This window comes from Echinops telfairi, unplaced genomic scaffold (genome assembly GCF_000313985.2).
Source record: "Echinops telfairi isolate 266 unplaced genomic scaffold, ASM31398v2 ScPeMD7_7409;HRSCAF=8447, whole genome shotgun sequence".
NCBI classification, from domain to species: domain Eukaryota; kingdom Metazoa; phylum Chordata; class Mammalia; order Afrosoricida; family Tenrecidae; genus Echinops; species Echinops telfairi.
The window spans coordinates 2,526,666-2,540,773 of record NW_022111309.1 but is presented as its reverse complement, the minus strand read 5'-3'; the positions used below and the strand labels follow the sequence as shown (position 1 = coordinate 2,540,773).

Genomic DNA, 14,108 nt, shown 5'->3' with positions numbered 1-14,108 from the left:
GTACACTGGTACAGATAGGAACTGGAAACACAGGGAATCCAGGGCGGATGATTCCTTCAGGACCAGTGGTGAGAGTGGCGATACCGGGAACGTAGAGGGAGGGTGGGGTGGAAAGGGGGAACCGATTACAAGGATCTACATGTGACCTCCTCCCTGGGAGATGGACAACAGAAAATCATATCATTGTGAATGAGGGGGAGGAGTACAGAGTGGGAACCCAAAGCCCACCGGTAGGCAACTGGACATCCCCTTACAGAAGGGTCGCAGGGAGGAGAGGAGCCAGTTAGAGTGCAGTGTTGCAACGATGAGCCATAGAACTTGGCACCCCATCTGAACTGGTTGGGCACTACTCACAAGGGGGCCATAACTGAGGGGGAGGTGGGGTGGGAGGGGGCACCACACTGCTCCATCCCTGGCTGCAGGAATTGCAATGGGGATGTTTAGGGTGCTCGCCTGTCAACACGAGCACTGAAGACTAAAAGGGTGCATGAGCTGTTAGGTAAGCAGGACTCAGGAAATGCAGCTCTGGAGGAAAGGGGGGCTGGACTTAGCATGTCCTTCCCTCTATTTAATAGAGAGATAGTCATCTGCTCTATGTCAGGATCTCTGTTAGTCTTGTGACTATCTGTGTTTCTCTTCCTTTTTTGTTTTTTGGTGTTTATCCATACAAGATAGGCAGGATAAGCCATCTTATGGAGACAGCGACTGGTCCAATGGTTCCTGGGGGCCATGGGAGAAGAGGTGGGGGGAGGTGAGCAGGGAGTCAATAGTAACAAGTACAAAGGAACAGTACATGCTCTAAAATTGATGGAGAGGAGGGTGTAGCTTTTTTGGTCAAGTTTAATCGATTGAATTGTATCTGAGAATTACTAAGAGGTGAGTGATGGGTAAACATATTCGTGGGGTAGGAGGAAAGAGAAATGAAAGGAGGAAAGAAAAAATATGTGTATATTGGTTTATATATATATATACATATGCAAATGCAACAAGGAAGCAGATAGACTTTGGGTCTCTACTTAAATCTTACTTCAGTTCAAGAACAGTTTGTTCTAATAATGTGGCATTGTAAGATACATACACTGTCACAATCACTGTCACGATCACTACAGAAAAAATGTGCACACGTCAATGTGGTGGAGAAAGCTGATGGTGCCCAGCTATTAAAAGACATAGGGTCTGGGGTCTTAAAGGCTTGTAGTTAAACAAGTGGTCATCTAGCAAGGAAGCAACAAAGCCCACCTGGAAGAAGCACACCAGCCTGTGTGATCATGAGGTGTCGACGGGAAGAGGTATCAGAAGTTCAAAAACAAGCAATAATTCTATGTGAAGGGGCATGTATGTAGTGAGACTCAAAACAATCCCTCTCAGAAGGGCCACACGGAAGGGATAAAAATCCCATGGTGCAGTAGAGCACTGATGAACCACATCACTATCCTCTAATTTTTTAATATTTCCTCCCCTTACTATTATTTTTTTCACCTCATTAATCATGTTAGATTTGTCTATATTCATTTGTATATTTAAGATCATTCAGAACATGAAAACCAAGATAGATAACGCTTCAGAAACAGTAACAGAAGTAATAGTTCCCCGGGAGTACAGGCAAAGAAGTAGAGGAAAGTATCAATAGGCAGCTGATAACATTAATGACTGTATAACCCTACTCAATGAAATAGAACTGCAAAATTGTATGTGAATGGATATATTGGATCATGTAGGATATGGCAAAAACAAAAGGCAAAGGAGGCCATTGTTCACTGAAGCACCAGACACCCAAAGGCCTCCTAGTTTAGCAGTAAGACATTTTTATTTCTTGATGTGTTAGCCCGGGTAGACTAGAGAAACAAATCCATAGAAACTCACATGTGTATAAGAGAGTTTTACATTACGAAAGCATCCCAAGCCCTTAAGTCCAATAGGAGCCCATATGTCCAATACCAATCTATAAAGTCCTCTTCACACTCAGAAATCTCATGCAAGGACGCACAACGCAGGACGATCCCAGGCCACTGGGTAGAAAGTCTTTGGATCCAGTGGCCCGTTGTCAACATCTCAGCGCTGGCAGGGGTTTCCACGTGTCTCCTCCAGTTCCCAGGGCTGCCTCAGGGAAGGTCCATGTGGCTTCTCCTCGGGGATGTCTTGCAGGAAGTGAGCAGAGAGAGAGAAGTCTCTCCTGACTCCAAGGAGGAAATACCAGAATTCCCAAAATCCTCAGGAGAAGGCCATGCCCACACAGAGGCCTCATTGGCTGTGACCCAATGGACAGATGAGACTCCACCCCTTCACTCTTAATCCTCTCAAGTCCCAAATTGACAGCAGATGATGTAACTGCCACACTTGAGGATAGCTGCCCTGAAACGGCAGCCTCTGTGTGGGACTGCCTGGCCACCATACACCGCCCTGGTCCTCTGGGAGATAAGGTCTTGCTTTATGAATGTGGTTGGCTTTCTTGTGTTCTGCAGACTGCATTCTGTGGCCTATGGGACCCCAGAGTGTGCTTGGTCATGACCCCTCACTCCTAGAGGCCACACTGGTGTGTTAGTCCGGGTACTTTAGGGAAACAAATCCACAGAAACTCATACATAAGAGAGAGTTTTATGTAAAGGTTAGGTGCGCATCAAGAAAACATCCCAACCCAGTGCTGCCCAAGCCCTCAAGTCCAACATTAACCCATATGTCCAACACCAATCCACAAAGTCCTCCTCCATCTCACAAAACACACACTATGATGCCGACTGCAGGAGGAAAGCCGAGTCAGTGAATGCGTAAGCATCTCAGCGCTGGCAGGGGTCTCCACACGGCTGCTCCAGCACCCAGGGCTGCATCAGGGTAGGTCCATGTGGCTTCTCCTTGGGGATGTCTTGCAGGAAGTGAGCCTTGCAAGCTGAAGCAGGCAACCGCTAAGGCAGCTGCACCCTGGTGCGACCATCACAAAGCAAGAGATCAGAGAACTAAAAAAGTGAGGCTCACCGAGCCATTTATCCTCTGCCCTTCAATTAACCCCACATGTATTTATCGGCCAGGTCGGCACAATGAAAGTGGTGTGGAAGGTAAGTGGGAAAAGAAGAGTGGCCCGACTTAAGAATAGCCCATGTCCCTGAGGGAGAACACAGACATTCTTGTGGTGGGGTCGATCTTGTATATATTTTCACCTACATAAAAACAATGCTTTTAACCCCTCTCTTTGAATAGCCAGGGATGTCAAATCTGAGGGTACATGAAAGTGTTGCTACCAGGGCTCCAGCCCACGCATGCACAGGTTTATCCAAGACCAGAAGTCGTGGAACAGGTCTGTGTGGTCCGGGGATGACTGCAGAGCAATTCGCTCAGAACTATACTTCTCTTCGCCTTGTTAGGGTGCCTTCAAAAAATGTAAACGTCTAATGAGAAGTACTTTTTTTGAGGGGATCTACAGGGCTGGGCCTATTAAATTCAAGGCAGAAAAGTCAGCTCAGTAATGAAAAGGTTAGTCTATCAGTGGTTCTCAACCTTCCTAATGCCGCGACCCTTTAATACAGTTCCTCATGCTGTGGTGACACACCCCCCGACCGTAAAATTATTTTCGTTGCTACTTCATAAACTGTAATTTTGCTACTGTTATGATCCGGCAACCCTGTGAAAGGAGCGTTCGATCCCCAAAGGGGTCGCAACCCACAGGTTGAGAACCGCTGGTCTAGATGGATTTTCTGAAAGGGCCAAGGACGATCATATGGGCTTGTTAGGAAGTTACGTTTTCAGAATTTTAAAACTGCATTGGTGAAAAAGAAGGCAAGAACGTGGCTCCAAATGGTTTTGTTTTTCTATCATGACAATGCGCTTGCTCATTCTTTGAGGGTAGCAAGGACCATCCTACCGGAAGTTCACAGGAAAACTTCCCCCACCTCCCTTCAAGCGTCTTTCTGTTGTCCAAAACTCAAAGAACTTTTCAAATGTTAATCCATGGAGGATGCCAGAAGTGCTGTTTTGACTTGGTGTAAATTGAAGAGCCCAGAATTCCTTGGGACTGGGTCAGAGAGATGGAAACACAGCCTTCAGAGGAGTATAAATGGATGAAGTGCCGAGAAACAATAGCTTCCCATTTTCATATTTACTCGTAGAGTGGTGATTTCTATGCTTTGATAGCAATAATTGTTCCGTTACATGGCATACAGAAGGCCTCTCACTGCTTTGTCCACGGCAGACATAGCTAATCGAGCTGCACTCTGGAGGAGTGTGGGTTTCATGGTAGAATTCTTCCTTTCCGTGCAGGAGATCCAGATTCACGTCATGTGTCGACACCGCCCACCTGTCCATCAGCGGAGGGAAGCTCGCATGTTGCTATGATGCTAAACAGATTTCAGTGACGTTTCCCAGGTACTATGGACTGAGAAGAAAATCCTGGTGAACTATTTCTGAAAATCAACCACCGAGCATCCTGTGAGTCATAGCAGTTTGATCCCATTATGCTTGGGGTGAGTCAGGGCCAACTTGGTGGCAGCGAACAGCAGCAGCGTGCACATAGAATCATTGCACATTTGCCCACCCTAACACCACTCTGCCAAAAGAAGAAACCGGTCTGACTCGGAAGAAGTACAGCCAGAATAGTCCTTAGAAAGAGAGATGGTGAGACCTCATCTCGTGTACTTTGGACGTGTCATCCGGAGAGGCTCCAAACTCCCGCTCTCGAGTCACTGTTGACTCGTTGTGACCTCCCTGTGGGTTTCCGAGACGGTAACCGGTTACAGGAGTAGAACGCGCAGTCTTCCTCCCTGAGAGCTGCTGGCGCGTTCCATGATTACGCCAAGGGGGCTCCTCGTTTCCAGGCCCTGGGAAAGCACACGGTGCTTTTGGTAAAGCAGAGGGGCAGCATGGAAGAGGAAGACCGTGACAAGATGGAGTGACACGGTGGCTGGCACAATGGGCTCAAACATTACAATCATGAGGAGGCTCCGGACCGGGCACTGCTTCGTTCTCTTGTACAGAGGGTCCCTGTGAGTTGGAACTGACTGGGCGGCACCTAATGAAAACAACAATCCCACTGGACAGGGTTTCGGAATCTGCCTACGGCTGGGTGTCCAGTCAGCCACAAGGAGCCACTACCACTAGCATTATGAGGCGACTCCCATCAGCCACTTACAGTGTGGTGGGATTGCTCTACCGGGCGTAACTCCCACCATGCTGGTACAGGAAGGTCACCAGGTCCACCCTACCCTGAGCTAGGGCGGTGACACCTGCCCATTGTCACTCTCTGACGCTCACCACCCACGGGGGAGGTCTGCAGGGCAGGAGCTAGTCTTTACAGATGAAGAAACTACAGCTCAAAGAGGGCGAGTGCTGACATTTCTTCATCCCCCTGCCTCGTTCTAAAGAGGCCTGGAGACAGCTGGGCAAGAGCTGTGTTGGAGACGGGGTAGAAACGACGGGGGCGGGGACGGGGGTGTTGGAGATGGGGTAGAAGCTGGCAAGGGCCACCGTGTCCAGGGCGTGTGCGCCCAGCCTGCCCCCTTCTGCATCTTCAGCCATCCGTCCTGAGACTGTACAAATGACTTGTTCAATACATGCTCGAAAATATAGATAACGCTAGACCTTAAGCCATAATAATAATGATGATTCAGTAACATCTTCATGATTAGTTAACGTTGTAAGTTCTTGGTCTGGATGTGCTCGGAGCTCCTCAGCAACACGTAAACCTGGAGCCTCAGTTCCGCCCCTGGACACGGACGGAGCTGACCCACGTGTCCGCTAGAAGCACTGAGCACTTCCAAAGCCTCTGCTAATAAAAACCAAGCAGCTGCAGCGTCCAAGCCAATGGCGCATAGTACCCAATGCCAACAAACGTATCCGTGAGCCAGAATGTAAACTACTTCAGCTTCATCCGGAGCCAGACCTCCAATGAGAAGAGCCACGACAGCCGAACCGCAGGCAGCCGCCCACCCCCGTGTCTCCCACAGCAGCCGCCAAACCGAGGTCGGAGGGGAAGAACAACGAGCCAGGCACCAGCATGACCTATGACGTGAGGGAGGTTATGGTTTTCAACTCCTAGACCCAAAAAGTTCCGGGGAAAACAAGCCAGAAGAGAAAGGCGGATTTCATCTGGCAGAAGGGAAAGACCCAATCCAACCCTGGCAGGAGAGAAAGATGTTCTTCCTGTGCCCGATGTCATTGTGGGGGAAACGTGTACCTGTGCTTTTGACTCAGAAATGTTTCCGAAGACGCAAACCATGATCCAGGGACCAGGATCGCTAATTACGCAAACAAAAAGACCATGAAGAAAGCTTGCGCGGTACTGCGTGAAGAACTGGCTAAGAAACAAAATGTAATTGAAAGGAGGGAAAACATCCAGACCCGCGTTCTACAAATGGAAGGGAAATAAGGATCTCGCTCAGAGCCATGGGAGGCTGGGCCTTCCAAACACGTTCACCAGGAGGAAATACATGCACATTTCTTTCTGTTGAACAACATGGACCACATTTCCCAAAGGGGTGGATTGTGCTTCCACATCCAAACTCGGCAGTCCTACACACGAAAGGAGCCGCCCTCCTCATTCTAAAGAGCATGACGCTGATTCTTCAGAATGAGAAGACCACCCGAAGGGGAACATCAGGGGCACCGTGCTCACTGAGAGACTCACCCTTCTTTGCCAACGAATTCCTCTTGAGACACGGAAAACCAGACCTGTACGAGACAGCCAGGAGAAGCGAGGGGGAGGTGTTCACCAAGAGCCGATCAGAGACTTGCCTCTGGAATACGGATGGGGGCCTGGTTGGTGCCAGCAGCTCACCTGCTCAGCTCTAGCCAAAACGCAGGAGGTTCAAGCTCATCCTGAGGTGCCTCAGAAGAAAAGTCTGTCCATCTTCTTCCACAAACTCGGCCGGGGAAACCCTGTGGAGCCCAGTTCTCCTCTACCACACAAGAGGGCTCCTGAACTGACAATGGCTCAATGGCAGCGGGAGCCCAGGCCACACACACAACTCTGCAGGCGGCAATAAACACAAGTAATCCCTTTGGGTGAGAAGGTAGAGGGTTTGAATAAGCACTTGTGCAAAGAAGATATACCAAGGCCAAGAAGCACACAAAAATGACCCTCAGCATCATTAGCCAGCAGAACGAAGCAGATCAAAGCCACCATGCGACACCACTCTGCACCCACCGAGATGGCTTGCGTCCAAAAGACAGACGAGAACAACGGCTGCCTAAGTTGGGCAAGGACGGGAACCGTAACACAGCGCTGTTGGGGGTGTCCAATGGAGCAGCCGCTTGGGAAAGCCATTCTGGCAGCTCCTCAAAAAGCTACAGACAGAATTGGGCAATGACCCGACAAGTCCACTCCAGGGTAGATGCCCCAAAGACTGGAAGGTAGCAACCCCAACAGACGCTTGAGCCCCATTGCTCACTGCAGTGTGACTCACAGGAGCCCAAGGGTAGACACGACAGACGAAAGGATGCACAAAACATGGTTCATACAGACAATGGACTATTGCTCTGCCATGAAGAAATGAACTCCTGGCACATGCCACCACGTTCGGGAGCCTTGAACATGTGTGCTGAGTGACGACGTCAGATAAAGAAGGGTGAATATTATCTGGCCACCACCCCCCCCCACCACCCCCTGATAGGAATGTCTAGAATAGGCATACAGGCAAAAGACTATCTTTGGTCCCAACAGCTGGGAGTAGGAGCTTACTGCTTAAAGACCGCTGAGTTTCTGTTTGGAATGAGAAACCTTTTAAATAGTGGAGATGGAAGCAGAATAGTGGTGACACGTCCCCAACCTGGTGAACACACCAACAAGTGGCATACAGCCGAAACTGGTGGAAAAGAAAGTGATGTCCTCAGTTGTTGATCTCTTGGCTCACCTTCTTCAGACCGTCTCTTGCAGGGTCAGCCGTCCTCAGCACATCTTCAAGAGGCCACCAGGCTCCCTCCAAGTAGACAGCCGCAACTGCGGGCAAAGGAAGAGAAAATAAAGGATGAGGTGCACGCAGCAAGTCCCTAGAGGGCGGTCTGTACAGCAGAAAGCACGCATGGGGAAGCCAGTGACGGTTATTTCCCAACTGATGTTTCCAGGAACAGGAACGAGGAACAAGAGTAACCACTGTCCCCTGAGCAAGCCCTCCGCTTGTCTGTGTAAATGCTTCCTGGTGACTGGAAAACCAGCTACGCGCCGATTTTCTTGGGCAAAAGGGTCACACGCCAACAATGACAGAATTATATTTTGGAAACCAGTGTTACTGTGGCTGTTTTCTGGAATCACCCACAATATACATCTACACAGACATATGCACACGCATCTATATCCCTGTGTGTTTCTCAAGCACTGAGATTCCAGGGATTCCAGAAGCCACAGAAGAAAAAGGGTTCCTCCCAGGTCAAACCGTTTTACCTGAAGATGTGGAGGGAAATATGATCATGGAGGGGAAGCAAAGGACTCCTGGGGATTTCAGGGAAGGGTTGAGACTTGCACACACATTCTGTAGGCCACTCAGGTTCATCTGCCATCTCGTCTTCATTCTCTGCCTTCCGAGGAGCTTCGGTGGGAACCTTTATGCCGTCCAGGCTGCAACGCCATTACCCTGCAGACTCAGCCCGTCTGCCAAAGACCAACTGCGTCAGCTCCATCAGACCGGTGGCTCATGCCATCGCCTCAGACTACAGTTCCCAAACTACGAGAGTCCACTGGAAGAGGAGCACCCACTCAGGTCTTGACACCCGACTTCATTCGTTCAACTTACTCGTTTCCAAAAGGGCGTGTACTAGGACTTAGAAGAGGTTGATACAGCCATCGAGGACAGTTTCCTGCTTAACGTGAATCACTAAGAGATGTTCCTAACGAGGCGCACTCCTTGAAACAGGAAGCACACTATGATGTGGTGTTTATGAGGTGCCTTACAGTTCCACCGCACCCTAAAGAGAATTAATTAGTCACACCAGCTGTCACAAAATAGGTCGAACTGTTTTTGTTTTGTCTTTCGAAATGAATCTTGAGCTGCTAAAGGAAGTCAAAGGTAACCAGTCCATACTGCGCGGTCCTCAAGCCCACCTCTTGGAACACGGCAGCAGCTCCTGATCAGTTAAGCTCACGGCCCCGTGAAAGCAATGACAGCACAGTCCTTAGAGAGTCTGCGCCCAGCGCATCCAGGACTGATGGCGGGTCCTGGGGGACCAGCAGGGGCCGGGAGCCTCGGGCTTCACTTCTGACTCCTTACTGTCAGCGACACTGCCCCCAGGGCTGGAAAATGGAAAGGACAATGCCCGAGCTTTTAAAACGAAGCGAGTCCATGCCCACCGGGCCTCTACCAGCCAGGGCCTGAGAAGAGGCTGGGCATGGGCAGAGGGCTGGCCAGGGGCAGTAACATTGGGAAGATTCAGCCTCTCCACACCAACTTCATTTCCCGGGTGACAGGTGATGTGGATCCCAGGAAGATGGCATGAATGGTTCTGGCTCTGGGACACAACAAGGTTCCCCAAACGCAGAGACAGTAAGGTTTTCTAGGACTAACTTTCAGAGGCCTGGATTCAATCAAGGCTCAGCATCATCAACGAATTCAGCTCCCCTTGGCCAAGTCTCCCAGTGACCTGCATAGCCCTGCCCTGGACTCACAGAGGCTGACGCACACTCCCCCTCCCTGTCCCCTGGGTTTCTGCAGCTTGCAGAAGGAGAAAGAGCTGAACCATCTGCTGCAGTGAACGGCAGGATGTACAAGGAGCTGTGGTCAAACATAAGATTAGCTGAGGGCTATTGGGAAAGTCCCCAGAAACCTCCAGTGGCCAGCAGACAAGACCAGATCACTGCAGACAGAGTGGCCTGTGAACAGGGGCCAGAGTCCTACCAGCCCAGGGCTGTCCCCAGGGCATACCAGACAGCAGGGCGGGAACTGCGAACTTCACCTCCATAAGACATCAGTTCCTTTCCCACACTCAGCACACTGCAGAGCCACTGAAGGAACGTGGAGTACAGTGCCCTAGACACAACCCTCTATCCAGGGTGCAGGGTTCAAATCCTGGCTCCTACACTTCCTAGCCAGATGACCTTCCCCCGCCCCTCCTCACCTTGACTTCCTGTCTGTGCAGTGGAGAACACTCCACCCTCGAACTTGCTCAAATTCTCTCTAAGCCAGTCTCCACTCTTGGTCAGCATGGTTTGGTCTAACTGCTTTTCCGAAGGCCGTGGGAGTTTCCCCGTAGTTTCTAGAAACTTCTTCCACCTGCTTCAAGTACTGCTCTGGAATTTCAAAGAAATATGCAAAGCACTTAACTTACTGGCCTTTATCAAGAAGACAGTGAGCTACTTACACACACACACACACACACAAACCAAAAACCCTCTTATTATGCTTTCCTAACCTTTCCAAACTTCATTCTTGGGTAAAGGTGGCCTTTTTGACCTGAAGTGGTTGATTATTCTAAGGTGTACTAGCCTCACTAACGTGTTGTTCTCCTTAGAGACCTGTCTCTCAGTTGGTTGCAAAGGGGTGAGCAACACGTTCAAAATATGAAGGGTGACTTAAGACTGTAGTCTCAGCTGTCCAACTAGGAAGCCTGGTCTCTAATTTTCAGTTTGCTCAAACCTTTTCTTCTTCCCTATCCAGGCCTCCAGATGTGATCCCTTTCAGAGCATCTGGAGATAGTGGGTGGATGCCTGCTAGGCCTTCTGGTCTCAGGGTTATGGAAACGACTGTTGGTGTGATCCCTTTGCACTTCCACGCTCTTGCCAATCGTTATACCTGACTTACACGCTGCTCCCGAACTTGTGCGACCCCTGTCACCCCTCAGTCAAGTAGGACGTAGAACATTTTCTGGGTAAACTGTCATGTCTATTGTGCTTGATGTCACCCTGCGGCTAGGGTTCTCAAAGTCTAGCAGTTCATTCTTTCAAAGTGGTTGATTATGTCTTCCTAGCGGTGGCCGGACACGCTCTATCACATTCAGAGAAAGGTGTGCAGCCAATGTAATCACACGTACGCCAATATCCTGAGCCAAAGCTGGCTCTCTCTCACACTGGCTTTACGTGCTTCTTGTTCTTGCAGGATGGAGGCTCGAACGCTCACTCTCCTCTTAGCGTAGCCCCTTTGATTGGACACTGCCTGTCCTATCACCCCACTGAACACATCAGTTCTCTAGCCAGTAATGTACCCTCTTTTGCCCTCCCCATCCTAGAACTATCAAAGGATGTTTCCTTCGTGCGACTTTGTACACTAGTGGTCTCATGCATCTGTCCTGCCATGGCTGGCTAAGTTCGCTCAGCCCAATGCCCCCGAGAAGCCCTGGGGGGCAGCCACTACTCATGAGCCCCATGGTCAGCAGTTGGAAACCACCAGCAGCCCCGCAGGGGGAAACCGGAGCCTTCCATTCAGGGCGCAGTTTAGCTCTGACAAAGCACACAACACTCCTCTGGTTCTTTAATCCTTTCTCCCCCCAACTATCATAATCTCAGTCCTACTTCGAAAATCACTAGACCACTGTGCATACAGTGGCACAGATGAGAGCTTTCAATATACGGAATTCAGAAAAGACAACCCCCCACAGAATCAGTAATAGGAGTAATGATTCCAGGAGGGGAAGGGTAGGAAAGGGGATGGATAGCAATGACAGAGTAAACCCCTCAAGGGGGCCGAACACCAGAATAATAGGTGAAGGGATAGAATGGGAGGTGTAAGATACATAGAAATAATAATGATACATGATATATTAAGGGTTCATGGGGTGGCACAGTGGGGAAGGCGGGGGTGGGGAGAGGAACTGATATCAAAGGGCTCAAGAAGAAGGATAATGTTTAGAAATCGTTGAAGCCAACAATTGTACATGTACACTTGATATAATGGATGTATGGACCGTTATATCTAAGAGCCTCCAATAAAAAGATTTATTTTTTTTAAAAATGGAGCTTTCTCCTCCCACAAAGAGTCCCAGAAATCCACAGGGGGCCACTGTGAGTCAGCACCCTCAATGGTAGTGAGTAAATGATGTCCTCCAGGTGCATCGATGTTATGCGATTGTTCCCAAGGTGCACTGTCACTTTGGAACATTGTCTAGTACTCCACTGTGTGCATGAGCCGCAGTGTACCCATTTCTCCATTGAGATCCATTGAGATTGCTTCCTCTTCTTGCTGCTGTGAATGGTGTGTGCTCCTTGTCCAAATGGTTAGTCAGCTCTGTTTTACAGAGAAATGTCTGTCTTTCCTTTACAGTCTGATTGTTTTCATCAGGACTGCTCCTTAATGTGGACCTACGTTCTTACCCACCCCATTTCCCATGACCACTCAGTTTCCTATCAGGAAGCATTAATCTAGCCACTGCATTCAGCCGCCTCTGCCCAAAGGCCCAGCCCAGCCCAATTGGGAATAGAAATAATATGTGACCCATAAATCCCTCTTCTCAGTCTACAACCTCAAGAAACCAGCAATGAAGCCCTCAGGATACATGCTCACCCATGTTGACTGCAACATTATTCACAATAGGAAAGAGGCCAATGGGGTGGGGAAGAGGTGAGACAAGAGGGGAGGAGGGACTGGCCAAAGAACCGTGGCAAGAAAGGAGCGGCCAGCCAGGGAAGAGCTAACAGCTCAGGACGTTGTCTCCACGCTGTGAGGGAAGGGAGGCCTGCCACTCACTGGGCAAACACTGTCTTGGCACCAGGACCCTGGGGCAGAAGGCACAGTTCATCAGAGTAGGGGCCCCACCCCGACACTGGTGAGCCGTGGTCAGGGACCCACTGAGGGGCTAGGGGCAGACTTCTGCTCTTGGGACTGGGCCAGAGCCTGGTGGCCAGTGGGGCAGGGGCAGCCCTGGGGGTGGACAAGGACACCTGGGCTTCCTGATGCATCAAGAGGGTCAACGCACATCAGGATCAAAGCTGGGCTTCAGCCATAGGGCAGCTGGTTATCTCTAGGTGGGAGTACTTTGCATTTCTGAAATTAAAAAAAAAAGTTATTTAAAAAGAAAGCTCCAGTGGTGGCAGCACAACATCGCCACTGTCCTTGTCCCACGGAGCTGTTCACCGGGACACTGGTAGACTCCTGGGGTTGTGTTACATGTATTTAACAGCAGATAAAAACCCATCCGACGGTATAGCACAATGTGAACCCTGACGGAAACCTCCACGGGCTTTGAACCACAGCATCTGTGCCACTTCATCAGTTGCAGCACAAGCAGACAGAAGCTAACACTCAGGAGCCACTATGTGGGCCGAGGCGGCACACGCGTACAGGGATGCGGCATCTGACCACTTCTAACCCCACAGCGGGGAATCAGCATCAACTCAAGGCTGAGTCCTGCCAGGTGGAGGTCAGATAAGCCCCCACCTCCAACACCACTGACCAAGTCCGATAGCAACTGTCCCTCCCACAATACTCTCCAGTTCCCTGCTGAGTCCAGTAATCCACTGTAATGGTCACAAGGAGCTCACAGACCATACTAGCAGCAATGGGGTTTATTAGAGAAGTGGCTACGACCGGGGTTCAGGAACACTCAGGATACAGTTCTTTGATCAAGACAGCCTCTCCTCAGCCATGCCCAGAGACACAGCCCTCTCTGGCCCTAATTCCCTCAGCCTGGATGTACCCTGCTTGAAGAAGGGTTTAAAAAGCTTTTAACAACAAATGTACAAATGTGCTTGACACAATGGATGGATGGATGGATTGTGATAAGAGATGTAGAAGCCCCCAATAAAATGGTTTTTTAAAAAAAGCCTTTAAAACATCGCCAGTAAGTGCAATGTTTTGACAGCAAGCCTCATGCCAGAAAGCATCCATCTGCTTCTCCCCGTGGGCCAGGAAGCCCACTGCTCTGTCTCCTGCTGGCCTCTGGGGTCTCTGCCACTGCGTCTCTGCCTCTGTTTCTGCTGTGTCCCCTCACCGTGTCTGGTGTCACAGCGGTCTCCCGCAGAGAGGCGGGTCAGGGAGGGTGAGCGTGCGTAGCTCAAGCCCAAATGACACACTCCACCCACTCCACTCTTGGCCCTTCTCTCTGGATGGTGATGACATTGCCCTCTCCCACCCCAGGGAGCACAGCAAAACTTCCAGTGGCCCCCACTCTGCCCCACTCCTCCGCCTTCCTGAGGGTTCCATATTGCATGGTCCCACCCAAACAAGCATGTCATGTGCCGTATTCATGGTATTAGCAAGCTATCC

At 50.1% G+C, this 14,108-nt stretch overlaps 1 protein-coding gene across 1 annotated transcript in view; it reads right to left on the bottom strand.

The window, feature by feature from the left end:
- Positions 1-14,108, bottom strand: part of LOC101654948 (protein FAM169B) — an 82,436-nt gene that overhangs the window by 43,469 nt on the left and 24,859 nt on the right. The window contains exon 4 of the mRNA XM_045296470.1: positions 7,836-7,921. Within this exon, the coding sequence (XP_045152405.1) occupies positions 7,836-7,921 (86 nt within the window). The remainder of the gene's footprint in view (positions 1-7,835; positions 7,922-14,108) is intronic.